We start from the raw sequence: 27,644 nt of genomic DNA on the forward strand, positions 1-27,644 counted from the left end.
GACTGTAAATTTCAGGATGCTGTACAGTTGAAGAGATTCTGTTAATACGTACCCAAACCTTGTTTCCTTAGAACAAAGGAAAAAGTACATGGAGAAGTTAATACATGAACAAAATATTAAGAAGCTCCCAAATTTTATTCATCTTTCATGATGTTTGCAGCCACTTAATACATTATGTCAGCCACATTCATTGGTATACATGTAATACTAAGGCTATTCTAATTTTACTGTATAAAAATTGACTCATCATGACAGGATAACATAATATACAGGTAAGAGATGATCCTTATCTGTGGATTGGAGGATGTTTCACAGAGGGATTGTCTAAGATATACTTAGTAATAGGTACTTAAATTATGTCATACATGTGTACCACAAAGGACAAGTACAAACTACCTTTTGTGACGACAGAAACCACTTAATACATTATGTCCACCACATTCACTGCCATAAAGCTGTTCTAATTTTTGTGTGTATAAAGACATCTTTTATACCTAATAGCATAGGAAAAAGGGACAATATTTGAAACAAGGACAAGATTCAGTGTCCCCCCAGAATTCGGAGGTCAATGTTCCCCCAGGGTTCAAAGGTCAGAGGTCAGTATTTGTCCAGTGTTCTTGTCAGCAGCTCGTTGAGTCTATTGAGCATGGAGCGGGGATCCTCGATCAGACCAGCCGCCACAAGGGCGTTGTCGTACACCTGGAATAACACATGGATGGAATTGTACATTTACCAGAACTTTGCTATGTTATGTTATGTTATGTTATTTGCATACTTAACTTGAAAGATGTACAAATTTAACAAAGAAATGGTTACATAATTATGTAATGTCGTCATCTAACTATGATATAATAGAAAAATTTGTAAATTTGTTGACATGCTTAAGAAGAGAGAAGCATATAAATTATAGATATAGATTTTAAAAATCATTAAGTATACCATGATAGTTTCCTTATCATTCTCTAGGTCTCTTATTTAATGCATCTAACCCCAGTTGGGCATGATTACACATGTATGCAATAACATAATATACATAAACAAATTAAGTAAACAAAGAATGGATGCCTGACCTGTTCAGCTACCAGTCGTGCCAGTTCTGGGTCGCTGGACTTCAGCTCAGAAAGCTTCAGCATGATTGGATGGCTGGGACAAAGAAAAGTAAGATTATTGCTTATTGTAAGATTGACAGGAAATTGTATTCTATAATCAAAGCATATTAGGAATGTCCCTGTAGCTCAACTGGTAGCAGCCTCACAGTTCCTGGTTCCAATTAGTTGCTAACTGAAAGACCCCAGTTCAAATCATCTTGGTTGGGGCTGCACCCGTCTTTCAGAAGGGAAGTACCATGTTAGAAGAGGTGCCTCGAGCACATTAAAAGGGAAGGGTTAGTTATCACTCCCTGAAAGAATATACCCTGCTACAGAAAGAGCAAGGAAGCTTGCTACCCTGTGCCACTAGGCACTGAAACAACAACTCTAAGCATACTGAGACCTTCATACAAGGTATTCAAAACAGAATCTACCTGCTATTAATCTCCAGTGTTGGCTGAAGGAACTTCCACCTCTCTGCCTCGGACTGTCCAGCGAACGCCGTGCGGAGGTAGTGCCGCGCTGCCCCCATCTCCATCACGGTCACCATGGCGGGGTGGGACTCCAGACGCGTGCTCACCTGGGGTTTAACATTCAACATTATAAAGACAGTGCAAAGTGTTATCAACAATAATCCACCTGGTTACATAAATCCGCCACTTTAAAAAACAGTGGGTTTGAGAGATCTCTAGTGCAGCACCCCCCAGATATACACAGTTTAGATTTACAGGAGTGAATTATACTGGGGGATGTTGGGTTGGAGATCTGTTTGGACGCATCTTTTCAAGGTCATGGAGTTATGTGCCCTGGTGGATTATCTTAGTAGATGTTGGTGCTCAAAAGATTCAAATCAATCTGGAGAAACATGCCAACTGCACAAACTGTGTCGACCTCTGACTTCTAATGAGGACCTTGTTCATTTAATGCCAACCTGGCCTAGAAATGACATGCACTATGATTACAAGTTTCATTCGACTTTCTTTTCATGTTCCATATAACATGTTTTGTTTTAACTACCAGTTTACCCTGTGTTACTTATGTTACTTACATTGACTTGTCCTAAGGCATTACATGGATAGGAGTAGCTGAAGTACCTTGATGTTGGTGACTTTTTCCCCCAGTGCTGATCTCATCCAGTCCATCAGGGCATCTGCTTTACTGGGGCTCAGGGTTACTGAAACATAGGATCAGTATAAAAATCAGAAAGACATCAGAAAAATTCTATAACTATGGTTTTGATGAAAATAAAGCTGAAAAATAAAGCAAGCCTACCAAAATATAGAGAAAGACATTTGATTGACTTATAGATCCAGAAACAACTTAATGTAAACAGTGATGATCTCATCCAGTCCAAGAGGGCATCTGCCTTATACTAGAGTCACATTCCCACAGCGGTGCCTGGCCAGGCAGTTTGCGGGAACAAAAAGTATGACATAAAAGACATCAAAACACAAAAAATGCAAAAAAATAGGCATCAGCATGATTTGTGTTTATTTCTTGATATACACTTCTTCATTCCTGGAAACAACCCTGCCTGGGCCACACAAAGTGGAAGCCCAACCCTGTGTGAGTACCCAAACTTTTAGTTCCTTCTTGTACTTACTGCACAACGCTGCTGTGTTACAACTAAATGCATTTTACCGCTTGTGCGAAACAAAAAAACAAAAAATATCCCATTTCCAACCTTTGCTGTCGTCCTGAGTCTCCTCCACTTTGTCGCTCTCCAGAACCTCGTTTTCGATGGACTTCAGGTTCAGAGTCTTGAACTGGCGCAGCTGTAGTAGGACTAACTCATCATACTGCTCGTAGCAGAACAACACCTGTAAGGTAACAGCAGGTTAGCCACTAAACCATTAACTAGCATGAAACCTACAAGAATCTGCTATGCTATCTACAAACTAAAAGTAGCTGCAGTAGGACCAATTGTCATACTGCTCATAGCAGAACAGCACCTGTAAATTATCGACAGGTTAGCTACTAAACCATCAACTAGCTTGAAACCTATAATTTATCAGTAGGTTAGCTATCTAACTACATGTACCAGTACTAACTAAAAGCAGCTGTAGTAGAACCAACTCATCATACTGCTCATAGCAGAACAGCACCTGTATATCATTAACAGGTTAGCTACTTAACCATTAACTAACTTGCATAAAACTTATAGGATACCAACAGGTTCGCTTCTAAACCATTAACTAACTTGCATGAAATCTATACGTTAGCTACTAAAACATTAACTAGCTGGGACTGCAGCAGAACTAACTCATCATACTGCTCATAGCAGAACAGCACCTGTAAGGTAACAGCAGGTTAGCTATTAAACCATTTTAAGGTAATTAAAATTACCTTGATGAACGTTAGACATCCAGTTGCTTGAGCAACTACCTTTGGCGTACCTTGCTTAAACCTGTGGGTTATCCACAGGTTAGCTACTAAACCAAAAACTAACTGGGACTGTAGCAGTACTAACTCATCCTACTGCTCATAGTACCGGTATGTCAACAAACCAACTTGAACTTAGACATACAGTAGATCAAGACATCAGAGTTATAAGCGTGTTATAGATTAGTTTCAATCAAAATAAACAACCAGCAATCTGGCATTCAGTCAGTATCTAGTTATCAACAGATATGCCATATTATAAGACATATATCTCAGAAAGCCCCAAACTCACCTCAATGTCCTTTTTCTTCAGTGCCTCGTAGTACGGCGAGGTCTCTGCCAGCTGTCGGCTGGGTGCTGAGAAGTAGTAGATGTTCCTCTGGCCGGGCCGCATCCTCTTACAGTACTCCTCGATCCCCACCAGGGTTCCCTCCGCCTCCGCACTCGACTCAAACCTCAGCAGCTTCGCGATGGACTCCTGAAGGAATAATGTTTCTGATTAACAATATAACTATACAGTGTTGAACATCAGTACTCCTTATCCCCTCCTTCCAGCTCTGCACTCGACTCAAACCTCAGTAGCTTTGCGATGGACTCCTAAAGGAATAAAGTTTCTGATTAACAATATAACTATACAGTGTTGAACATCAGTACTCCTTATCCCCACCTTCCGGCTCTGCACTGGACTCAAACCTCAGCAGCTTTGCTATGGACTCCTGGGGAAATAAAATACCGGAAGAAATGAAGAGGCTAACCAGGAATGACAATGGCATGGTCAGTTGGATAAATTCTAGGAAACTCTCCACAATCATACGACCACCTTCAAAGAATGGAAGAGGCTACTAATTCACAGGGAGGTATAATTTTTGGTCTGAGTATTTGTGCTTTTGCAGTTAACCTTTTTCCATATGCTAGTCACAGTCACCATAGAGTGACAGAAAGTGATCAATGGATACATGTAATATAATAGAATAAAAAATGAATGTCATTTTGTGGTAGAATGTGGATTATATACCAAAGAAAGAAATGAACTGTAAAAGCTTGTAGAAAACCTATTTCCCTACTTCACACATTTAAGTACTGTACAAAAATTCATATTACTAATGCGAGTTGACAAACCTCCCATTGAAAAACACGTCTGTTCTTTTATATCTACTATAACCGAAAAGCGAGGAGAAGTAGAATTTATCTAATGATAGTCATATTCTTTTATATCCGTTAACTGTACTTGTATTTTGTTTTGTTGTGACCTGTACTTAGCCAAGTGTGGCAGAAATGTGCAATAAAGGTCTTCATTCATATAAACAGCCGACTGCCTCTAAGACAACAGGATCTATATATCTTTTACCTTTACCTTTGTCTAACCAATACCCACCCTCTCATCCTGGTCTTCTGTAGAGACGATGCCCTCCCGCAGGTAGAACCCATAATCCTCAAAGAACCTCCGGTACTTCTCTGCGTCCCGCCGCGCCTTGTCGCCCAGAAACTTCACAATCCTGTTGGTCAGGACGCTTCTTATTTTCCTGGGGGGAAAGGTATCAAAAACTTTCCATCAAGAAAGATGTCAAACTCTTCTAGACAGCAAAGCAAGTGTCATGGTAATGCAGGCACAGTAGAATATTTTTCTTCTTCTTTGATACCCCCATATAACCCCATCAGGGGCATAATTGGGGGACAGCAGAGGCCCAGGGTTGGGCAGGCAGGCTTCCAGACTGGCTAGGAAAGACTCAACTGTGGGAACCACTGAGCCAGGTAGGCTACATGTACCTGTCACTGGGTTTCGTCCCAGAAATCCCTCATAAAAAGTTTAGTACTGCGGCCATTCGAACAGCTGTTAACATGGACATGAGGTGGGGCAGCGACACCATTATTGAATAGAAATGCTCCTCCCTGTTTGAGTGGAGGCAGATCTTCGGTGGCTATGAAAACTCCTTCTGCCAGTTGGATACGGTCTTTGCCACAGTTAGATCTGCTTGGAGATTTCCACTTTCCCACAAACAATAGATACAACACTAACAATAAGAAAGGTGTGTCCAAAGGTGTGCAGCCCACCTGATGAGGGCACTGTCCTGCAGCAGCTCTCTACTCAGGTTCAGAGGGATGTCCTCACTGTCTACCACACCTGCACAGGTAAAACATACAGGTGAGGACAGTTGGTACAACATATCCTTAAGCTTCCTGACTCATGTTGTTAAACAACTTGTGTATAGTAATCAAGCTTTCCTTGTTCCCTCCAACTACATGTACAAATTATAGAGTGGATTTTGTTGCCATCAAATACAGTATGGGTATCCTTATAAGATAGTTTTAAACAATGCTTACAGCTACATGTGCAAAGCTAGGTGTGACAGGTTTGTTCAGTGTAATATAATCAGAGTGCCTATGAAGCTGATGTGTTACGTCGAAGGGTGGTTTTACCGGCTATACAGATACAGAAGCTGGCGTGTTCTGCTGAAGGGCAGTTATACCGGCTAATATACAGATACAGATACAGTACTGTTCTATACCTTTCACGAAGCGCAGCCATTTTGGCAGGATGGTTTCAGCCTTGGGCTGGATGAGCACCCTCCGGCTGTACAGGGCCACTCCGCCCAGCCCCTCCTGTCGACTCATGTCCCACATCGCTAGAGGAACAAACCAACGGAGGAACACGTTATCACTTGTCTACAGGGTGTGATGTCACTGGCCTAGTGGTCAGGCTAGCGGCCACAGGATCAAGAGGTCACAGGTTTGATTCCTGGCATTCCTGGCTTGACTTAGTGTTCTTGGGAAAGGCACATCTTATTTGCACAGACAGTGACTTTATCCATACACAAAAGACAAAGTTTATGACATATAACAATAGAGGTACATTCAGTTGCGATTTTCGCATATCTTACTTGGCTAGGACTGTCCCAGAATGTAATGTGATCCAGAATGTAAGGCGATAAGCCTGGCTGGTGAATTGTTTGTATTTACAAATGTATTAATAATGAGTGGCAAAACCAACTGTCAACAACAGCTAGACACCTTTTAACCCTTGACCTGCATAATACCTCAGTTATAATGTAACTTGCCTTGAGTTGACAATATAGAATTCATCACGGTTTCTGTTGGATGTTTGGTCAACGTTGTATCAGAATTTTGTCTGTTGTATACGATATCTTTTCTGGCACAACATTTGGAAAGTACAGACATGATATCATTCTTAAATATGCAAACACGACCTTATGTGACACATCTTCTTACTTGGCTTATGTGCAGGGATGTAGAAAAGACTGCGAATGTTGAGGGGAGCGTCGGTTTGGTAGTGCAGGCGGTAGCGTGGGCTGTCGTAAGCGTTGGCCAGGAAACGATAGAACTCCTCATGTTGTTCGTCGGTCACGTTCTTGGCATCAAGCATCCAAAGTGCCTGTGGGGGAGGGGGCAAAAATTACACACTGCACGAAAAGTTCAGAAACTTAAATCTGATCCATCATTTCTCAGTTGTTACTTCCACCAATTCTGTACTATTATGTATCAATGGAATGCTTATTAATTTACCACTTACAATGATGACAAATCTGTCATGATCCTACATTCAAAGGTGGAATAACAAAGCTAACTATGCAAGTAAGATACAGGCCTACTGTTCTTGATTTACAACAGACAACTTTCAATACCCACCTCTACAGTGTTGAGCCGTTTCCCATTCAGGTATATGGGGCAGTTCACAAAGTTGCTGTACTTGGTCACAATTTCTATCAGGGAGGAAAAATACATTCAGATCATCATCATTATGAACCACATGACAGTTACTATAGATCAGGGCTTTTCTAGTACCCGTCCCTCCGTCACGGGAAGGAAATTTGCTTGTGGGACGGTCAAAAATTTGACCTAGTCTGCCAAAAAGAACATGTACATGAAAATTAATGAAAAGATATTTCTGTTTGGTTTAAATTACAGATTTAACAAACTCAAACAATGAGTGGGACGAAAACAAATCTTAACCTGGAGACAGCCTGCTTTAGATACATTTACTTTGTAACCTGTCTCAGACATAGTATTAATGTACCAGACTAGCTGGCGATAACTATACATGCACATAGTGTTCGCTACCTTTGATGTCATCCTCCCGTGCAAACTGCATACACTCTTTCTTCAGGTGCACCACGATCTTTGTGCCACGCTGCACGCCCTCCGCCTCTGCAAGCTCATACGAACCAGAGCTGAGAAGAAATAGACAACACTCGTCAATTCAAATTGTAATCACACAGCCAAGGGAATTTGGATAATCAAACTGTAAAGTCAACTAATAGTCTATCTCAAAATGTATGACAGAAATCACTACACCTCGATATTGCTGGAATCGGGACTGTCATTAACTGATTATGGACAGTAAGTAATACAACTGGAAGCATGCAATTGGTCAAAGAAACTGAACTACAAATTCAGGAAGAAGCTAAAATTTGTGAATGAAAGTTACTTTGATTTTTCAACTCCCAGTGTCTTTCCAGAATTCAAGTGATAAGTGTCAAAAGAACAGGAACATGTCTAGTCTTGTCCACATGTGGTAATGTGAGAAAGATGTTCCACATCTCTAAACCCTTGTTATGAGTGATCAATAAATGAATAAAGGGACAGACCCAAGAGTCTGTTCTGATCAAACATGGCAGGTAGAAGGACCATAAACAAATATACATCTCCCTGTTTCTCCAGGTTATTTGTGCAAAACAAATCGTTAACACGCCAGTGCGCTGTTCTCACCCATCTGAGGTCCAGCAGTACCCGGGACTGTCCGGCTGGTGTGAGCGGGTGAAGACCTGGACCTTGTTGCCCACCATGAAGGTGGAGTAGAACCCCACACCAAACTGACCAATGATGCTGCTGGCCGCCGTCGAGGACTGGCCCTGATTATCCAGCTCACTCAGGAACGCCTGCAGCGAAACAGTAGACAGTGTTAAAAATGTCTTGCTGTCTGGGGTTTTGGGGCCTCCTCCCCGTCTAGGGTCATGACTAGGGGTCGATACCGGTTCGTCTTAATAAGGTCCAAGTCCAAGTTTAGGTCCAGAGATTTAGGTTCAGGTCCGGACCTGAACCTGGACCTGATCCTGTCCAGTTGATGTTTTGTTTTATTAGACCAATATTAAGCATAGAGAATTAATACTGACACGCACGACTAAAAACGTTTCTTGGTGAGAACACTCAAGATAAACCAGTGTTTGATATTTGAATGTTGCACTTATCTCAAACGCCTTTTTTGTCAGAGGGAAGGCTCAAAACACTTTTTATCAAACAAAATAGAAAAATTTATTTGTACTTTGTTCAGTTTTTTTTGGACTCAGGTTTTTGGCTTTCAGGTTTTTTGGACTCGGTTCTTGGATGTTATAAAGGTCTGAATCAGGTCCAGCAAACAGGTATCCACCCCTAGTCATGGCAGTGGAAGGGCTGCTAGAAGCTAAAGTTAGTCAGCTCAGGTCAAATTGAAAATAAGATGTAATTCATCTTGTTCTTCTTGTGACTTACTTTGACTTATTTAAAGTTATTGGTTACCTTATGCATCCATAAGGAGGCTCTGCATACCTTCTTACATTAATCTTTGCCAGGATATACCCCCGGACCCTCAGACATGTCAAGAGCAATTAGGTACATGGATGTCACGTTGAAGATGATCAGAGATACTAGTAGTAAATGGCTGTCCCATAAATTTTCTCAAAGGTGGCGAAAGTTTGAAACAAGGAAGTTTTCCAAATACCCTCCCCAAAACTATCTCATCTTTGAGTTTTAACTGTCTTTTGTTCAAAACTGTCTTCCAAGCAAAATTATGTGGACCAGCTCCGACTAACCTTTGATCCTGATCGAGCGATGGTTCCGAGGTTCTCGATGATTTCCTCCTGCGTGAGCCCGACGCCGGTGTCCTGAATGGTGAAGGTTCCCTGCACCAGGTCTGTGCCCAGGTGAATCTCCAGGGGCACATCCACCTCTCTGGCGCCCCCTTGTGTCAGGGACAGGTACCGCAGCTTCTCCAGGGCATCACTGGCATTGGATATGAGCTCCCTGACGAACACCTGCAGAGGTTTAATAATCTTAATATACTGCTACCTTTTCTGATTGTTAAAAGCCTATCTTAACTTTCTCCCTGCTTATGCTACGGTCACATTTCCATACCATCGCCCAGCCAGGCAGTTTGCGGGAACAAAAAGCATGACACAAGAGACAACAAAACGCACAAAATGAAAAAAAAAGAGTCATGAGCATTACATAGCATAAGTTGTGTATATTTATTGATGTACACAGCTAGCATTAGACATCCTTTTGAAATCCGAGATGAAATCTGTACTACTTGCTCTGTTAAAAGAGACCTAACCAAACCACCATGCAACAATTCAAGTCATCAGGTTCAATCATCTAGGGATTTTGTGAGAATGAATGAACCTAGATTGCCAGTGGGCTGGTCAAAATTCTAACAAGATACGCTGACTAACAAACAGTCACCTCTTTGTCAGAGTAGAGAGACTTGGCCACGATATCCAGCAGTTTCAGGGTCTCAGCCTGGAAGCTGTGCTGCTCCCCAGAACCTGTACAAATGTAGAGACAGACATACATATAAGTATAAATAGTTGAAATAATTTGATGCAGTTAAGGAAGGGCAGCTTGAGTACATGTCCATGTGTCCATGGTTAGATTACTGTCACAGTGTTAATTACACAGGGCACAGCTTCAGGAACAGCAAAAAAGTGGTGTCCAGCTTGGTGCTCTGGGTACCTCAACACGGGAAGAAAAAGCCAGGAAGGCAGCCTCTCATATATGCATAAGTGTGCTACAGAAGGACATCAGGCCTACCCTCTGAGTCATTGGAGAAGGCAATGGAGGACAAACGATTCTGGGCTGACAGAGTGGTTCGAGTGGTGGAGGAGGACTGACACTCGACATAAGTCAAGTAAGTCAAGGTAATTACATTTTTTTAGTAAGGAAAATATGACAACAGGAAGTAACCTCTGACCTGTGACCTTTTCCGTGTCCTTGATGATATTGTGAAGGTCCGCCTCTTCAGCTTCAGCTGCAGGACTCTCCGACAGTAATCTGTGAAGGTGATGGGACAGAAATCTCTTAAGGACATTGTGAAATGGTATACAATATTTTAGATCTCATGGAATGAGTACAAGTAAAAGGGGTCATTAAGGAAAGCATAGTTTGACTTTGAACAACATGTTTGAACAGCCTTGGGATAGCCGTGGCGACAAAGGAGGGTGCATTTACTTTTTTCAAAACTTCATGAAAATACTTCCTCATCATGGGGCACCCCATACATGCCATAGACGAGGTCCAGGTTGTACCTATCATGCACATGCCTTTCCAGGCCGGCCCTGATTTTTGGATGTCCCGAGCTTCCCTGTACTAGTAGTGTTACCTCAAGCGCCAGCAGGTTGGCAACACGACCTTTTAGTTTTACAACCCAATGGTACTGTATATCGGCTTTCTACACAACCGGGCCGCCATGTTTGCCACTAGTGGCATGATAGCATTTTTCTTCGTTGCCAGGGCTAGCCTTAGGCCAGAGATCAGGGAATGACGGGTATAAGTAGAGATCAGGTGTATAAAATAGGTAGAGATGTCACAGTACCTGTATGCAGTGTGAAGTGATCTGCTGTGGAGATGTCGGAGTCTCAGATATTCAGGAAACTGTTGTGGGGTTCTCGGAGTTCGGCAGTTCACAGCTACATCATGCAGGAGAAAGAGGCTAGTGTGTTACCAGTTGCAAACATCCCTGTACGCATCACGTTGTATGTAAATGACAGTGTCTTCAGATGGCAATGAATATACATAGAATTGTACTGTGATATCCCAGCGTAGCTTGCGGGAACGAAAATACGATATATAACTAAAAGACGACAAAACACACAAAACGTAAAAGGTCACAAATCAGAGAAAGGACATATTTTGTGACCATCCTCAGACTTTGAACATTTTATATCCAGTGAGGATCTATAATTTACGAACATGATAAGCTTTACGATATAAAATCACACTTATGTCGCAGTAAACGTTACAGTTGTCACCTTTCTGTAACGTTTCATGGGGGTTGATCAGCCACGTGGGGAGGGGGGCAACTCTTCAAACAACCGACCTCGCAGAGAGCAAAATTGTACCTTTTTTGGCTTCCTTGAAGTTTACTTACCTGTACTATTAACTCGGCCAACCGCATGTCCGTTAAAGCAGCTGACTGCCCGCGTAGAAACGGTGAAACAGGACCGAAGTCGCGCCAAGCGTGCGACAGACGACATAGAGGCGGCCATGTTGGTTACGGGATGGGACGGGATTTGCGTAACCGGGCTGCAGTACTCAGAAAAATCGCAAGGTGGCACACTTGACATGAGGCCGAGATGGTGTTTTCAGTGTCGTGTTTTTCTGCGTATGTTATTTTCTGCGTAGGATAACTAAACAACTATCCTGAAAATGTATTTGCTAAGTTGAGGAAGAGAAAGAAGAAAAAGAAGGAGAGAGAGACAGAGACTTGAGGATAGAGGGTAAGAGGGAAAGAGATGCAAACGTGCACAATAATCAATAGATTGTTAGATTTCAACCTGCGCCACTCCTTCTTGGCTAATCTCAAAACCATGATACGGCTATTTCGGCTTGCAATATCTCGTAATCTCTCTAGTTATAAAGACGCCCTCCAGACTTTTCTATACTTTTTGGCTCTGATAGCTAGCTAGGGATAATGCCAAGGCTAGCAAGCGCCTTTAACTTGACGACGAGTCTGCCCCAAAATATGAACTCCTGTGGGCGGCTAACTACTCTGGTTAATTATTCGCCTGGTTCAAGATTTCCCTTGGCCGGAGACATGTAACGGCTGACACGCTTCTCATGCGCATGCGCCCATGTGTGGTCACGGGCGAGCTTACATGACCTTTAAGGTCGCCTCTGACGTCATTGGGATTTGGCACGATCCCTATGAGGCGATTAGCTAGGGATAAGGCCAAGGCCAGCAAGCAAGCTGCTAATATTTTACTTTGTCGCCCACCAATGTGAATTCCTGTGGGCGGCTTACTCTTATGCCACATTATGTCGTCTGTCTGGAGATAAATTCAGTTGATCAGAGACATGTAACGACGGACACACTTCTCATGCGCATGCGCCCATGTGTGGCTGAAGAGCTTACATGGGACCTTTAAGGTCGCTTCTGACGTCACTGGGATTTGGCGCGATCCCTCTGAGGCGATTAGCTAGAGATAAGGCCAAGGTCAGCAAGCCGCTTGAATTTGACCCTGTCACACACAAATATGATTTCCTGTGGGCGAATATGGCATATATATATGCTAAATTTTCTGTTGACTTATTCGTCTTCTTGGAGATTATCCCTTGGCCAGAGACGATTCAACGGTTTGTTTGTTTGTTTGTTTGTTTGTTTGTTTGTTGCTCCATTAGCGTTCAATTCTGACAAATAAAGGTTGACACACATCTCAGGCGCATGTGCCTTTGTGTCGAGGGGGAGCTCACGGGTCCTTTAAGGTCGATCGCTTCTGACGTCATTGGGGTTTGGCGCGATCCTCTGAGGCGATTATCCAAGGATAAGGCCAAGGCCGGCTAGCAACCGCCACAAATGTGAACTCCTGTGGGCGGCTAGCTCCTCTGCTGAATCATTTTGTCTGTTTGGAGATTAGTTATCACTTGGCCAGAAACATGACTGACACACTTCTCGTGCGCATGCGCCCATGTGTGGCGGGAGAGCTCACGGGTCCTTTAAGGTCGCTTCTGACGCATGGGGTGATTATCAAAGGATAAGGCCAAAGCCAGCAACCGCCACAAATGTGGACTCCTGTGGACTGTTAGATCCTCCGAGTGCTGATTTTTTGTCTGTTTGGAGGTTGGCCAGCAACATTTAACGACTGACACACTTCTCGTGCGGCCATGTGTGGAGGGGGGTCCTTTAAGGTCTCCTCTGACGTCATTATTGTGATTTGGAGCGATCCCTCTGGGATGAGTAGCTTGGGATAAGGCCAAGGTCAGCAAGCTGCTTCGACCATGTTTCTCACAAGGCTCTCTTACTTTCTTACGACTTGTGACGTCGGTCCAAATGAAAGTCGGGCAGTCTCTACACTTCTCTTGGCTCTACCAGACTACATAAGTTGCTGGAAAATAAGTAGGCCAAATAGACTGAATGAATGGCTTCTTTAGCTTGCTAATACTGGATTTTCCGTGGAGATCTGCTTGGAGATTACTGCTAAAGACTGAAATGGAAACTTACAGATGTTTATGCGCCGATTATGAGTCACTCCATCTGACATTTTATAACCGCAATAAAAGCAACCAAAACCACACTTCACTACACTTAATACATGTAAAACGTCATTTGATTGCATCCCGGTCCTCGCATTTGCGGCATACATTGATATCTAATTGATGATGATTCACTGTGTTCTGCGGCTCAGCTTTGAATTAATATCTAATTGCCTACAATAAAAGATGTAGCCATGATAATGGTGGTCTACATAACGTTTGTACTTTTCCACTGGGACCTGTGTCTGTCTATTCTAGGAAGGACACGTGGAATAATACGTCAAACCCAACACAGTATTTTGTTTGTACTCGTGACACGCTGCATGTTGTGGAATCCTGGTGTTGTTCCGCGCGTTGACGTCAGAACATGATGCAACAATAGCTGCGCTCTGATTGGTCAGCGTGCCGGATCTGCGCGCTGATTGGTCAGGACGGCAGGTCAACCCGCCCGCTATCCCCAAAACTTCCGGCTGTCCCGAGAAATCCTCAAAACTGTTTCCTCGCTTGTCTAGCTAGTTTCTGCCGGCGAATTCCCTTTTTATGATCGCAAATTCCTACTCAGACAAACATCTGGCTATCATGACACCGTCCGCGACCGATCCAGACGGTGAACTGACGGAGTTGTGGGTGTTCGGGTACGGTTCCCTGACGTGGAACACTTGCTTCCCGTACACCGCCCGAGTGGTCGGGTCTGTGGCCGGCTTCTCCCGACGGTTTTGGCAGGCCAATACGGTACACAGGGGTACTCCTGACAAGGTGAGAACATCTTCCTTACCTGTAAGATACCGCTGAAAATATTTTTACGATACACGTATTTCGATTTTATTTAGTATGTTATACAGGGTATGTTATGGATCTACCCGCAAGGGAACGTGGAATTTTCCGCGGCAGGCATGAATAAGTTCCTCGTGACCGATATAATTTGTTGCTTGCGTACGGCTGGCGGTATGACGTGCACAGGAAATACACACCATTCCTCGTGAAAATTACCTCAATTAGCGGTAATTGATATATTAACACTGTGTGGCGTCAAGCTTTAATAAAAACTTCTGTCGAATTAAAATCTTTTGCCAACGTTTAAGGTTGCCGTAGTGTTTATAAATTAGGATGATGCAACCAACGCACCAAGCTTGCTCTCAATATGAATGGGCAGTCTCTTCCTTGTACATTTGTACCATCTGTATTCCACAACCATGCATGCACATCTGTTTATCATGTGATAATGATAAAGGCGGACGAATCACTGCCACTGATTCTTAGATTTCAAAACTATTGGGATCTAGGAATATCTGGAGTTACTGTAGTATCTGTGCCCTTGTCTTGAGATCTCGGTAAGCAAAACGCGGCCTAGTTTATTTTATGCAAGGACGTTGTCTTTGTATATGTCCCTGGTGTGTGTTACCCCGTTTATTTTCATACCCTTCCCTTTGTCTTTTTCGCACAGCTTTATTTCTCAACAGTTATTTATGTCCTTGTCTTCATATCTCGGTTGTAGTATAAATAGAACGCACTTCGATGCAAAGACATTGTATCATGTCCTTGGTTTACATGTATGTTTAATACCCCGTGTTAATTTCCACCCTTCCCTTGTCTTTCTTCCACAGCCGGGGAGAGTGGCTACGCTGGTCCCTGATGAAAAGGTGAGTTTTTATCCTGAGTAGACAACAGTTCGACGGTAACGTTATAGAATTCACCGTTTATTTACTACTCGGTAACCATGTACAATGTACTAGAACAACTAATGACACAATAACTGGAGTGTCACAAAGGAATCTGTATCCAAAAGTAATCGTCAAAACTATTCTTATGCTTATGCACAAATGGATGTTATCAAAAAATCTTGATACTGGCTTAGAATTCGACAATCATGCAATATCCGTAACCGCAGTGAGGCATTCTGTAACGTGTGTTAGGGATTGCATCATAGGTTGTTGCATCATGTAGTAGTGAGGGCTCGCCGGGGGCGGGGCTATGTTAAAGCGGCTGGGCGCGTGGCAATGTTTATCATTCCAACGGGGGGAAAAGGTCAACTTTGAAAGCACCCAAACAGTAGCGGGTGCAGTGGATCGGGCCAAATCATACTAAATGTCAACGCCTTAAAAATTGCATCTGGTAGCTGCTCTTCGATCCTCGCTTGCGTTGTCATTTTCTCGAGGTCACACTAAACTTTCACATTGCTTTCTGGTTGTTGGAACTCAAGATTGAAATGTTTAGAACCAAGACTGAAATATTTATATCCCGTTGATGATGATAAAACAATCGACAAAGATTTAAGTTTTAGTCTCTTTAATTCCATGAGGTAGACAAAGAAGTTCTGATGTTGATGTTTTTGTAAAATATCGATTTGGGTCATGTTTTCATCTGACGTCACAAGCTGGCCGCCTGACGTCATATAGTGATATCCCACAGGACGTACTTGTTGGAAAACGTTTATACAAACGTTATGGGCATATCTTCTAGTTCTCTCTGTTTTGGGAATCTGGACAATGTAAATGATAGTCCTTTCTTTGCAGACGGGAGTTTTGGGACAAGTTTCCTTCCTTTAGAATTAACAAAGGGATGGCTTGAGAGCTTTAAATAACAGTCCCCCGAAAAGTTATTTTTGACTGCTGAGGTATCTTTCCTTTCTATATCAATTACAATGTGTTGTTTTGTTTCCAGGCCGTCACGTGGGGTGTGGCGTACCAACTGAAGGGTCACGGTCAGGTCACCAGGGCGCTGCAGCACCTCACGATCCGCGAGGGGGCGCTGGGAGGCTACACGACGGAGGCGGCGCGCTTCATTCCCGCCGACGAATCACTGCCAACACGCCAAGTCCTAGTCTACCTGTCCACCGAAGAGAACCCGTTATATCTCGGGCATTCCACGCAGCAGGAAACTGCAGTGGCCATCGCAGCCGCTGCGGGGCGCTGCGGACACAACGCCGACTACCTGTTCAAGCTGGCCCGCTTCATGCGGACATCCGTTCCCATGGTAACGGACGACTACCTGTTCGATTTGGAGGCCATGGTGAAGGAACTACTCGGCCAGGAGCGCGCAGAGGAGCTGGAAACTTCTGAAACAGTCGCAGACGAACTCTCCCTTACCTGCAGGAAAGACTATGTCCCCATGCCCTGTCGGTTCGAATATCTGCCTTGTAGAACTGTAGCCGAGTGCCACAGAATCGAAACGCGACCAGCCTCAGAGTCGGGCTAGTGCAAGTCTTTAAAGTCACACAGAGTTATATAGACTTGTACATATTTATGCGTATATATTAATATTCCACTTTACCTCGATGTATAAAATAAAAATCATGTTTAAAGTTATAGAAAACTTTTCCCCACCAGTGTGGTTGGGAATCTATGTGGAAAACGGCCAAGCTATATGTGCTAATAGTGTCAATATCATAATGTAGGATTCGTCCGTCCCACGGATAATTGTTGCCTAACGAAAAGTGTTGCAATGTAATCAATATCAGGTTACAAGTGAATTGATAGCCAACACGTACATCGGTTGCACCAAAGATGCAACGATAGAAAATAAAGAAGAAATGGAACTCTCGTATTACTTCAGTCATGCGCCTTTTCTATAGTATCTCTTTTGATAAGATGTTTCACAAGATCATCGATAACCCGTTTTGATTTAGGGTAGGTTAGGCAAATGATAGCAGTCATGGCCAAGAACCTAATCAGAGACCTACAAAGTAAGGAAGTACCATCTCATGAACTAATAAGGAAGAGAAAGGGATATACCTGATTACCCATGGTAGGCATAGATGTCCAGAAACACCCACCAAACCCTTCTGTCAAACTGACACATCAAAACAAAGAGAGAAATCATAACAAGAAGATAGTAAAAGAAGAAAACAGAGCGAGGAATAAACCTTGCACACCAAACAAACAAGTAAACAATGGCTAACTGGACAGCAACACATTCAGACAGAAAAGATCAGCGATAACTCCATGACATCGTCACAGTAGAATTTATTTTCCGACAGACATGTGTGGAAAAGACAATGACAACGTGGTGCCACAGTTTCAATACTAGATGTGGAACGTATACCATTAATGTGGAACGAATATATCAGTCATAACTTAACGTGCAAATAGATCATATCTGTCTCATTGTGAAAAGTGCACAAACCTCGTGTTGTGTCGTTTGCGCAAAACAATAACGACAACTCATTATACACATGTACAGTGGAGCAGCGTTACAACTTGGTAGTCATGATACGCCTGCAACTTATAGAAATATTTTTGTGGCAAGGCCCGAGTAAGAAAATACGGGCTAAAGGACACATTTCGTCATTGCACAATATGCCCTTTGGGCATTGACAATAGAAACAATACAAACATTTTAGTAATGTAGTTTTCGTCTTATAAAGACTTATTCAGTAGCCTCATGGCTTGAAACCTCTGAGTGTCTCAGTCGAATGTGTCGTAGGATTTTCCGCGAGGCTGTAACAAACTGACCGACGACAAGAGCCTACGGAAACCTTGTCCGCCACTAGACAGCTGGCATCATATCAACACATTCTCAATTTGGTTTCGTTAACCTGTGGTAAGACATACCGTCAAGCTTCAGTCATATATTAACTCTCCTTGGAGAATATGACAGGGGCTTGACAGAGCTAGATTAATCAATACCACAACCAGACAGTCCATTCTTTAGCCTGGATGCCAGACTCCCGATCTCTATCATATCTATCGTGTATTTCTCAGGGTCTAACTCTGAGCGGGAACCGTTGTAGAATTTCTTTTGGGGCGTGTTGGCCCTAGAGAGCCGAGGAGTGTGTAGGCAAACAGTCTGGCATCCAGGCTACCCCGTCTTGTATCAGCTGTCCGCCCCAGGAGCCGCCCCCTTGCCGGTTTTCTTCTGGTGTAGCTGTATCTGCGTGATCTCTATCTGCTTGGCCTGCGTGTTGAGCTTCTTCACCAGGATGCTGATCTCGCGGTCCTTCTTGTCCACCGTGGCCGACATCTCCTGGAGCTTCCGCTTCAGCTTCTCCTCCGACTTCGTGTGCGTCTTCTCCAGCTTCTTCCTTTCCTTCTGGAGCTCCTCCTGTGTTAATGAATAAATGAAGACCTTTATCATACATTTTTGCCCAACTTGGTTAAGTGGAGGTCTCAGGAAACGACATGTTTACAAACACACACATATTGGTACGAGTATCTAGCATAAAGGTTCAGCTGTTATTTACCTCGTAGTGCCTTGTGGCACACATAGCAGTATGTTTCCTTGCTGTTCAGTAGCAGGGTGTATACTTACAGGGAGGGGTTGCTAGCCTTTCCCCTTTAATGTGCTCCAGGCACCTCCTCAAACACGGGCCCCCATTTTACGTCCGCACCGACAGACGGGAACAGCCCCAACCAAGATGAACTGTCCCAGGATTCGAAGCAGGTCTCAAAAAACCTATGTATTGTGTATCTTATTACCTATTACCCCCATTTTGCGTCCTTTCCGATGACGGATGCAGCCCCCACAACCAAGATGCCATTCCCTTGATTAAACCGGGGTCTCCCAGTTACCAACTAAATGGAACCAACAGCTCAACTGTGAGGCAGCTACCAGTTGAGATATCGATATGGGGACATTCCTTGTCTAACCTTCATCGACGTACAAAATACACCTCACCTTCTCAGACTCCATGAGCCGGGTTTTCTTCTCCGTCTCGTGCGTCAGAGTCCGGATGTGGCTGGTCAGGTCATGGATGTGCTTGTCCTGTCTGCGCATGCGCTCCTCGTACTTCTCGGTGCGCTCCTTGAGCATGCGCACTGTCCTGTCCAGCATCTGCTTCTCCTGTTTGATCCCGTGCAGCTCCTCCCTCAGCTTGGCGGTCCGCTCCCGACCCTTGTAGTCTTCAAACACGTACCTACAACAAGTCATCGTCATCAGAAAACATTTGCCAACATTTAGTGTTCATACTGATCACTTTGAATTTAGATAAGCTCGGACTTTGGGAGGTTTTAACTTAGGTATGTCTAGATCTAACCTCTGCAATTGCCTGGGGATAGAGTGTTCTCCTTTCATTCGGAAGGTCGGGGGTTCAAACCCCCGGCGAGTCATACCAGAAACTTGAAAAATGGAACAGACTGCCCAAGGGCAATAGAAACGAAGATGGGCACTTCTGTGTCAATGGAAATGATTATCAAAGGGACCATCGAATTGTGGCCACAATGGCTATGTGATCTTTATGTAGAGGTGTTCACTAATACAGGGTTGACTGTATATCTCCTGATCAGGTACTTACTGACAACATGATGATAGAGACATTAGTAACTCACTTGTCCTTTTCTTTTGTGATTTTGTCCTTTTCTATCTTGGTCTGCTGCAGTTCGTCTCGAAGCCGGTCCTTTTCCTTGGCGTTCCTCTGCGATTCGAACTCGTACGTGTCCAGCGCTCCCAGCATCTTAGCTTTTTCCTCCTACAGCGGACAACAAGGCAATCAGAGATGGCAAGCTTCACCCCCTTACCCCAGTGCGTTACGACTCCTTCAGTCAAAAATAAGAGCACTGGGGATGTATGGCATCTCTCCATTGTGTCATGATCTCAGTAGGATCGTAGAAATGCAAGCACACACACACGCGCGCGCGCGCGCGCACACACACACACACGCACGCACGCAGATACACACTTACACACACACACATTTACACACACGCGAGCGCGCGCGCGAAGCTTTATTGACACAACAAAAAGTACAGTGACTTTTGTTAGGTCAACTACAAACTACAAAACAGAAATACAAAATCTTACGATTGTGCTTTATACAAAACAATACATGCTAACATACGTAAAAGCCTTATATCGTAATACCTGATTTGTCTCGTTGACATTGTGCCCTTGGGAAAGGAACTTAATAACGACTTTCCCCACTTCGCTCAAATAAGTACATGTACTAGCTTCGGTTAGGGGCGTCCCTCGGATAGGACGTTAAATGGAGGTGTATTTTAGGAGAGCCACACCTCGAGCACGTAAAAGAAACCACCATGCTTATCAAAAAGAGTAGGGGTCCTTCCCGGTGTGTGTGGATCTAATATATCTGTCCGGATATGCAGCTTGTACTGTTCAGTGCAAACCTGTTGTGTTACGCCATGAGGCGGTTTGGTGGGCCAGTATGCAATACAAACTAGGGGGCCCAAACCCACACCACTTCTTTATTGCATCACAAGCTATAAGCCATCCAAAAACCAAGACCATAGCACGTCCAGGTCAAAAGATACGAAAACGGAAGTTCTGCTGCAGTACCAAGGTCACATACCAGGGGGCCCATAATCGACCCTGACTTTCGGCTTCCCAACTCCCGCCCACATACCAAATATCATCGTAATCCATCAAGAGGCTCTTGAGTTATGCTGACTAGAGTGGTCCGGAAACACAAACAGACAGACAGACAGACAAACAAACAAACAGACACACAGACTCACCGAAAACAATATCTCCATTTTTCATGGAGATAACAAACAAAATATATAAAGATCTGGTTCCCCTACTGACCTTGATGTTGTCGAGTTCCCTGGTCATGTTCTCCCGAGTCCCCGTCAGTTCTCTCACGCAGTTCTCTGTGTCCTCCATCAGCTTCTTGATCTGCGCCAGCCACTTGTCTCTCTCCTCCTCCACGCGCTTCGACTCCTGGATGTACCTGTCCTTCGTCTCTCCTATTGTTTATTCGCATATATAAAGACATTACATCGTATGATGATAGCAGTTAAGTAGCAGGTTGATTTAAAATGTAACATGATTTTTCGTTGGCCCTCCAAAAACGCGTAAGACACGTGTGATGTCATGTGAGAATGCTAACGTTGTAGCTATAAGGTACACATATCTATTTATCTATTCATTCAAACTTTGTTACAGAGGTAACTAGGCTGGGGTAACAGAACTATATAAGTTCTTTTATAGACCCCTGTCCAAAATAAAAACAAGGTAAATATATACAAGACGAACAATTCAAATTAATAATTACAATCGCAAACAAGGATAAATGATAAAAATAAATAACCACTATTGAATAGATCATTGGTAAAAACAGAGAATAATGTCGAATAGTAGCCTGGTATCTAAACCTATCATAGCTGCCGAGGCTCTTCTGTCCTCTACGCAATTAGAGAAACTCGGTAGCTACAATAGGTCTGCATACCAGGCTGATGATAAGGTACATATACATAAGCAGACAAAAGTAGTGAAAAAAATAATGAAAGAAACAAGTCAAAATTACATAATCAAGTTTCTATATACATCGGAAACTCACCTAGTTTACGGAAGTCTTTAATGTAGATGTCCTTCTGTCTGGCCAAGGCGCGGGACTGGTCTATGTATCTGTCTTTCTCGTCAAGAAGTTTCTGAGCTTCCGCTATGTAGTGATCTTTACGTTTGATTACTAGGCGCGAGTCTTCTAGATACTTGTTTCTATATTCCTCTTCGACGTTGCTTTTTTCGCGCTTTTCTGGTGGTGCGGGCGATTGGAAGTACCGAGGTTTCAGCCAGCCGTCATCTTCTTCAACATTTGTTCTGTTCTCGTCTTTCTTCAAGTCTTTGTAGAAGCCATCTAGAATCTTTCGTTCCTTGTCTCTTAATTCCTGGTGGAACTTATTGAGTTCTTCCTCGGATTTTCTGATCTCCTGATGGAACTCTTCTAGCTGGCCCTCGCTCTCCGCGATGTCTCGGCCCAGCCGTTTGACGTTCTTCTCGTTCGAGACGAGCTCGCCGTGGAACAGGCGCAGCTCCTTGGCGCAGGAGCGGTACTTCTGCTGCAGTTCTTCCATAGTCATGGCGCCGGCAGTTCTCACACTGACTCAGATATACACTACTGGATTGCACAGGACGACCAAAGTGCTGCTACCGTGAAATCTCTCGTCTGTTACTGGAATAGTATTTCGTCTTCAGAGCGCGAATTTAGACTTCCTATGTCCTTTCTGGCAAGCAGTACGAATAGCAGCAAAGTTGTCTAAGTAAAAATATGTCGTCACTGACGACGTCGTCGTATTGCGTCCGATTCCAGTCCGGTCTTTCGTTCACGCAAGCTTGTTCAGCAGACCTCGTCGACAGTATTCCAGGCCTCCTTTATCTTAAAACGTCCCTGGAAACACAAATACGCAGGTATTATGTTTGTGTGGTGTGAGGTCGACCTTCCTGACTATGCTTTACATATGAAACGTATCAGGAAAGGAATACGATATGTAAATATTGCAACCATTCAGCGCTATGTTTATAGTATCACATGTACGTATACTTTAGCTCGGTCAGAGACAGAGTCATTTCTGTCTTTCAGATTACTGATCTATCCTACATAGACTGATCAGTTTTATTTCGCTACAAGTAGGTTACCAAACAAAGGCAGTTCCACGTGTACATGTGGAGTCACATGTAGTCATAGAATGATACATTTTGTGCGCCTGTGTTCTTCCATAAGAAAGGGCGAGTGTTTGGTCAGCGAGCTCGCCTTTCTGGTGCCGTGTGTTTAGGTAGGAACCGGATAGCGCACACAAGCGCACAGGCATTGACGGGGTCTACTTATGTTTATATGTTTATGGGCGCTCATGGTCGACGATGATTTAAAAAGGTTTTCTGATAAGACCATATTTTCTACCCTCCAAGCAGAGGTTTGGATCCGGTTGGTCTTTTTACGGTTTTTGTCAGGCCTTTTATACGTTTGCCTATCATACAAAAGGAACTCTGACAAAATAGAAAGCCTGACAAAAACGCCCCAAAAGACGTCAAAACCCAGCTGGAGCCGAACCTCGGCTCGGAGAGTAGAAAATATCTATGGACAAGGCATTTGGGGGGGGGGGGGGGGGGGGTCGGGGCTTGCACACACGCATAGCAGGAAAAAAACAAGGTAACGTTAAGTTGTATCCAGCGGTTTCTCTTAGCCTCGTGTGTTGTACAGGGTCGGCACGAGTGTGGCGGTGGGCAGAGAGGGCAGATTTGTAAGACTATCCGCAGTGTTGATATGGAGAAACAAACCACACGGCGAGCTCATCCCAACCTATAGCTGGTGGTCTCGGTCGGTGAGCAGAAACAAAACCCGACAGTTCCGACTGCTTGAGTCTCACCTGACGTCACGCACACACAGGTGAGCAGCGCCAGGTGTGGAAGCACAGGTAGAGCATCTATTAAAATGCCACACCAACTGTCCAGACCTCTAAGCCACCACAAAATGATTCAAAAGAAGACTATTTTAGATTGACTGTCACTGACACAACTGACTGTCATAACACTAGTCTTGCATCGCACGATCTTTATTCGAACATGCATAGTACATTACACGTTTACAATTCCACAAATAAACACAGTTAACGTTACATATTGTTGCAGAGGTCATTACCACTGGCTTTTTCTGGCTAGGGTGTGCTCCCTAGGACCTAGGACTTTTTTGACAGGGGTGCGTGTTTCATCCACCTGGATTTTCTGTGCTAGGGGTATCGAGTATATTCCTGATAACTTAAACGTCTCGTACAATCGGTATACCGTCCTTCTTTAGTCGTCGTACGTACGACGTACGATCGTCGCACGATCGCGAATTGAGAGCATTCTTGGACTAGTCGTGCATCATAATGTGGTAAAACCATGAAGTTCAGCCTCTTATTGCGGAAAAGGCTATCTTAGATTCTTGTCGGCGATTAACGTTGGTTCTGTCAGTGCCTGCTTGAAAGCTCTACAATATCAAAATCGTACGGCGACCTACGACGATATTGTGACCGCGCCGTCAGTACCTATCCTCGCCTCTTTGGACAGCTGTGTATCAGAAATCGGGCGACCAGAAAACGCTACGATTTTGTTTCCCAACATCTGCTTGGAGGTTACGTCGACATTCAAGTTGATGTAATCGTTGATACGTTTTTCAACGTTGAATAAAGAATCTATTCCTACCATCTGACCCTTCACGCCACGGATCCGTTCTTAACAAACAAATGTTCAACAAACGCGATCAGCAGTTCAGACGGTCGGTATGTTAAACGATGGGGAAGCAGGTGTGTTTTACATTGAACGGCAACAGGGCAAAAATCGCATCGCTAAGAAACAGAGAAAACCCTTCTAGTATCCCAACAGTTTAAGCCCATGTCACACTTATCGCACGACGGGACTACAACGACAAATTGAGGAACATATTTATGACCATCGTAGGTGTTTTGACCAAAAGTTCAAAACATTGGCTGCCGTAGATCCTTCATAGCTTTGTCGTAGCTTTGTTGAAAAACCGTACGGTGTATGTGACTACGAAAAACTACTGACACAAATTTATAGTGAGACGCTTGCTTGAGTAATGTTTGTATCTAAGCGGTGGATAATTGACTTGTTAGCGGCTGATCGGGCGCGTAATCACCGTAGATCTGGGCGTGGGAAAGTCGCACACTCAAATCTGTTCCACACATGCGTATAGACGGCATCAAAGGCTTTCCATGGTACGCAATACAAAAGTTACTCAAGCAACTAGATAAGTTTTGTTAACGGCCAGACGATTCAGGTAGCATCTGTCAGGCTGATCCGCCAGTGACAGACGAAAGATAGTGGATACTACATGTACCTGAAACGTCTGACCGTTTACAATCCCTATCCAGTTTCTTGAATACCTTTTGTATTGCGTACTAGTATCTTATCATCTGGATGTCTAACCTTCATCAACGCTTTCTACAATAATGCAAAGGAGGCCACTAGAAAGTAGCATGGGTGCCATCCTGGTTCGCTTTGATAGTCGCTATCGACCAACGTAGTGAAAATGAGAGCGTACAGAAACTAGCCTGAGGGCACTTGGAGCAGCTAGAAAGCTTTGAAAATGTTTACATGTACGTTCACCGATGGGTGTCGTCACACCCAGTTTAATTGAGTGGAAAATCGAAGTGTAAACAGTTCAAGAAAAATGCAGTAGCAGTTACAGTTCGTTGCAAGGTATCATTTGTCGTTGGATTTCGGCGAGGCTATGATAGAATCGACCGTCGACGACAACTTTTTCGGTGACAGACAGATGCATTTTGCTCTATTCATGTCTCTGTCCCCAAGGAAAACTATAGTTTACTTTGTCAAGTTGTTGAACCTGTCCCTGATATTACGTATATTACTTGGATGTCTGTCGAGTTATTTAGGCTTCAGGTAGCTTATGTGCTTGCGAGAGAATCTCAAAACAAAGATGGTGCTGGCTTCAATGCTTTTAGTAACAAAATAAGTCAGAAAGTTTGATAGTGGTGGAGTGTAAGTCTATTCGGTACAGTATCGGTACATTGATATCCGATGTTTTGGACCTGTACCTAAATGATTTTCACGGTACTCTACCCGTACCCCACTGTACGGAGGTACCGGTACATATCCCTACATGTCTTGAATTAAGAGTGTCCTCAATTCGCTGTCGTAGATATTTCTCACGACGAATTAGCATTAGAGATAAATTTCCGGAGAATGGTTTTGCAAAGACTAAGCAGTATCGAGACAAAATCCTCCTTGATCTCACTACTCGTCCATCGAGTCTAATTGAATGGCTTGAATCTTGAATGAACATACTAGATTACGCAAAGTACGTCGTAAAAAGAGGTACTGCTTGTGAGTTGTTATGGAAGATGAAATATTGTATCCGTCTATTATCAGTTTTGTTGTTCTTGAAGTTATAGACTAAGATTGTAAGCCATACGTTCCGGGCGCAAATCTTTCATAAGAAGACAGTACGGCATCAGTGTCGGATGTCGTGGTTGGACAAGGTGACAATGTACCGTAGTGACTTAGGGCTAGATAAACTTAGGCTCTACCAGCCTCCGCGGGTCGCTGGGAAAATAGTAGAAATTGACCAAAATAGAGTCAATTGTATGAAGGGAGTCGTCTACGGAGAGAGGGTCAAATAGCCTGCGAATGTTCCCCTCCATGGCCAAAGTCCCCCGGCAAATGTTCTCCCTATAGCCGGCGCGGTTAGTCTGGTAGAGACTAAGATAAACTCAGGTGTAACAGAATGATAGTGACTTGTTCTTGAATACCTATAGAATAACCTGATGTTCCCAACGCCGGACGTTCCCGACGCAAAGTTTTGATAAATTACAATTTTTAAAAAGATGACATCACGAAAGCTGTTTCTTATGTGGTGGATGACCAAGTGACAATGCACTTGACTTAGTACTAGATCCCTAGTATGTGGCTCTAGATCCAGGTGCCTCAACTGTTCTGGAACCTACAGACTTTAACAGATTACAATTTAAAGACGACATGACGAAATCAGTTTCTGAAGTCGTGGATGTCCCTGGTGACGATGTACTTGGTTTAGGACTAAATAACCAGATTAAAGATACACAGAAGCAAGTTGTTGTTGTTGTTGTCTCTTACCTGGCAACGGTCCCTCTCGCAGCTGATCACGAAGCAGGAGACTGCAGGTGTGATGCGGCGGTGGGATGACGGCCAGGTGTGTCCAGCTCACCTGTGTGACACGGCAGACCGGGAGGAGACTACACGGATCGGCAGGTGGGGTGAAACTGGACGGTTAGTGGTCATCATGCGGCCCGTGAACCTTCCGTGGGTAACCCGCGGCTTCCGGGCACGCGCAATCCGACTTTCCCATCTATGGGAGGTACGTAGGGGTTTATCAAGGACTCTGGATCAATAGAAAAGAGAAATAAACAAAGACATATCAACTGTAAATATTCTACAGAATCATTCAAAGTGCTAAAGATGAGAAGAGCGCACTATTCACTCGTGGAAGAAATTGTGGTCTTTGATTTGTACGTATAGTCGTTTAGGATCATGTTCGTCTGAATACCCCACCGGAGCCTCTAATCGTTCGTGTTTCCCCAAGCCGATGTCCTGAAAACGTTATTGCCGGTTTCTATGGCCCCGATGTTGATGCTTCATGTCCGCTCGGGATTTCGTTACTCCGTCTGAACGTAAACTGCGAATTGTGTTACCGCCTATGAATGGCCCGACCCCCGACCTGCAACTCAACCCCGGCCCATTGTACTCTCCAAGCAGAGGTTCGGCTCCGGC

At 43.9% G+C, this 27,644-nt stretch overlaps 3 protein-coding genes across 3 annotated transcripts; 1 reads left to right on the top strand and 2 right to left on the bottom strand.

Annotated features, from left to right (window-relative positions):
• Nucleotides 1–116: 116 nt before the first annotated feature.
• Nucleotides 117–11,761, bottom strand: LOC136436205 (heat shock protein 75 kDa, mitochondrial-like). The gene is made up of 18 exons (XM_066429987.1): nt 11,608–11,761; nt 11,053–11,146; nt 10,432–10,511; nt 9,924–10,006; nt 9,275–9,496; nt 8,196–8,365; nt 7,548–7,657; nt 7,116–7,189; nt 6,699–6,861; nt 5,978–6,094; nt 5,523–5,592; nt 4,846–4,993; nt 3,763–3,948; nt 2,773–2,908; nt 2,183–2,262; nt 1,523–1,668; nt 1,071–1,143; nt 117–699 (listed from the first exon to the last, which is right to left on the bottom strand). The coding sequence occupies exons 1-18, from the start codon at nt 11,723–11,725 to the stop codon at nt 598–600; spliced, it is 2,172 nt and encodes a 723-aa protein (XP_066286084.1). The 5' UTR covers nt 11,726–11,761; the 3' UTR covers nt 117–597.
• Nucleotides 11,762–14,188: 2,427 nt separating this feature from the next.
• On the top strand, nt 14,189–17,252 carry LOC136436207 (putative glutathione-specific gamma-glutamylcyclotransferase 2). The gene is made up of 3 exons (XM_066429988.1): nt 14,189–14,465; nt 15,314–15,349; nt 16,371–17,252. Exons 1-3 carry the CDS (start codon nt 14,250–14,252, stop codon nt 16,902–16,904), a joined length of 786 nt encoding a protein of 261 aa, XP_066286085.1. The 5' UTR covers nt 14,189–14,249; the 3' UTR covers nt 16,905–17,252.
• Nucleotides 17,253–17,656: 404 nt separating this feature from the next.
• Nucleotides 17,657–27,278, bottom strand: LOC136436208 (golgin subfamily A member 6-like protein 22). Its single transcript, XM_066429989.1, has 6 exons — nt 26,991–27,278; nt 21,940–22,767; nt 21,186–21,346; nt 19,973–20,112; nt 19,323–19,560; nt 17,657–18,749 (listed from the first exon to the last, which is right to left on the bottom strand). Exons 2-6 carry the CDS (start codon nt 22,457–22,459, stop codon nt 18,522–18,524), a joined length of 1,287 nt encoding a protein of 428 aa, XP_066286086.1. The 5' UTR covers nt 22,460–22,767; nt 26,991–27,278; the 3' UTR covers nt 17,657–18,521.
• Between the last annotated feature and the right edge of the window lie 366 nt (nt 27,279–27,644).

Source organism: Branchiostoma lanceolatum, chromosome 6, assembly GCF_035083965.1.
Source record: "Branchiostoma lanceolatum isolate klBraLanc5 chromosome 6, klBraLanc5.hap2, whole genome shotgun sequence".
Taxonomy (NCBI): domain Eukaryota; kingdom Metazoa; phylum Chordata; class Leptocardii; order Amphioxiformes; family Branchiostomatidae; genus Branchiostoma; species Branchiostoma lanceolatum.

What these genes read in the sequence shown, in the direction of transcription:
- LOC136436205 (XM_066429987.1), bottom strand. Translation starts at nt 11,725, where the DNA reads ATGGCCGCCTCTATGTCGTCTGTCGCACGCTTGGCGCGACTTCGGTCC. An exon ending in TCGCTCGATCAGGATCAAAG is followed by an intron (nt 8,366 to 9,274) that starts GTTAGTCGGAGC and finishes GTTTCGCTGCAG; the next exon opens with GCGTTCCTGAGTGAGCTGGA. An exon ending in CAGAAGACCAGGATGAGAGG is followed by an intron (nt 3,949 to 4,845) that starts GTGGGTATTGGT and finishes TTATTCCTTCAG; the next exon opens with GAGTCCATCGCGAAGCTGCT.
- LOC136436207 (XM_066429988.1), top strand. Translation starts at nt 14,250, where the DNA reads ATGATCGCAAATTCCTACTCAGACAAACATCTGGCTATCATGACACCG. An exon ending in ACAGGGGTACTCCTGACAAG is followed by an intron (nt 14,466 to 15,313) that starts GTGAGAACATCT and finishes TTTCTTCCACAG; the next exon opens with CCGGGGAGAGTGGCTACGCT. An exon ending in CGCTGGTCCCTGATGAAAAG is followed by an intron (nt 15,350 to 16,370) that starts GTGAGTTTTTAT and finishes TTTTGTTTCCAG; the next exon opens with GCCGTCACGTGGGGTGTGGC.
- LOC136436208 (XM_066429989.1), bottom strand. Translation starts at nt 22,459, where the DNA reads ATGACTATGGAAGAACTGCAGCAGAAGTACCGCTCCTGCGCCAAGGAG. An exon ending in GGGAACTCGACAACATCAAG is followed by an intron (nt 20,113 to 21,185) that starts GTCAGTAGGGGA and finishes TGTCCGCTGTAG; the next exon opens with GAGGAAAAAGCTAAGATGCT. An exon ending in GGCTCATGGAGTCTGAGAAG is followed by an intron (nt 18,750 to 19,322) that starts GTGAGGTGTATT and finishes TCATTAACACAG; the next exon opens with GAGGAGCTCCAGAAGGAAAG.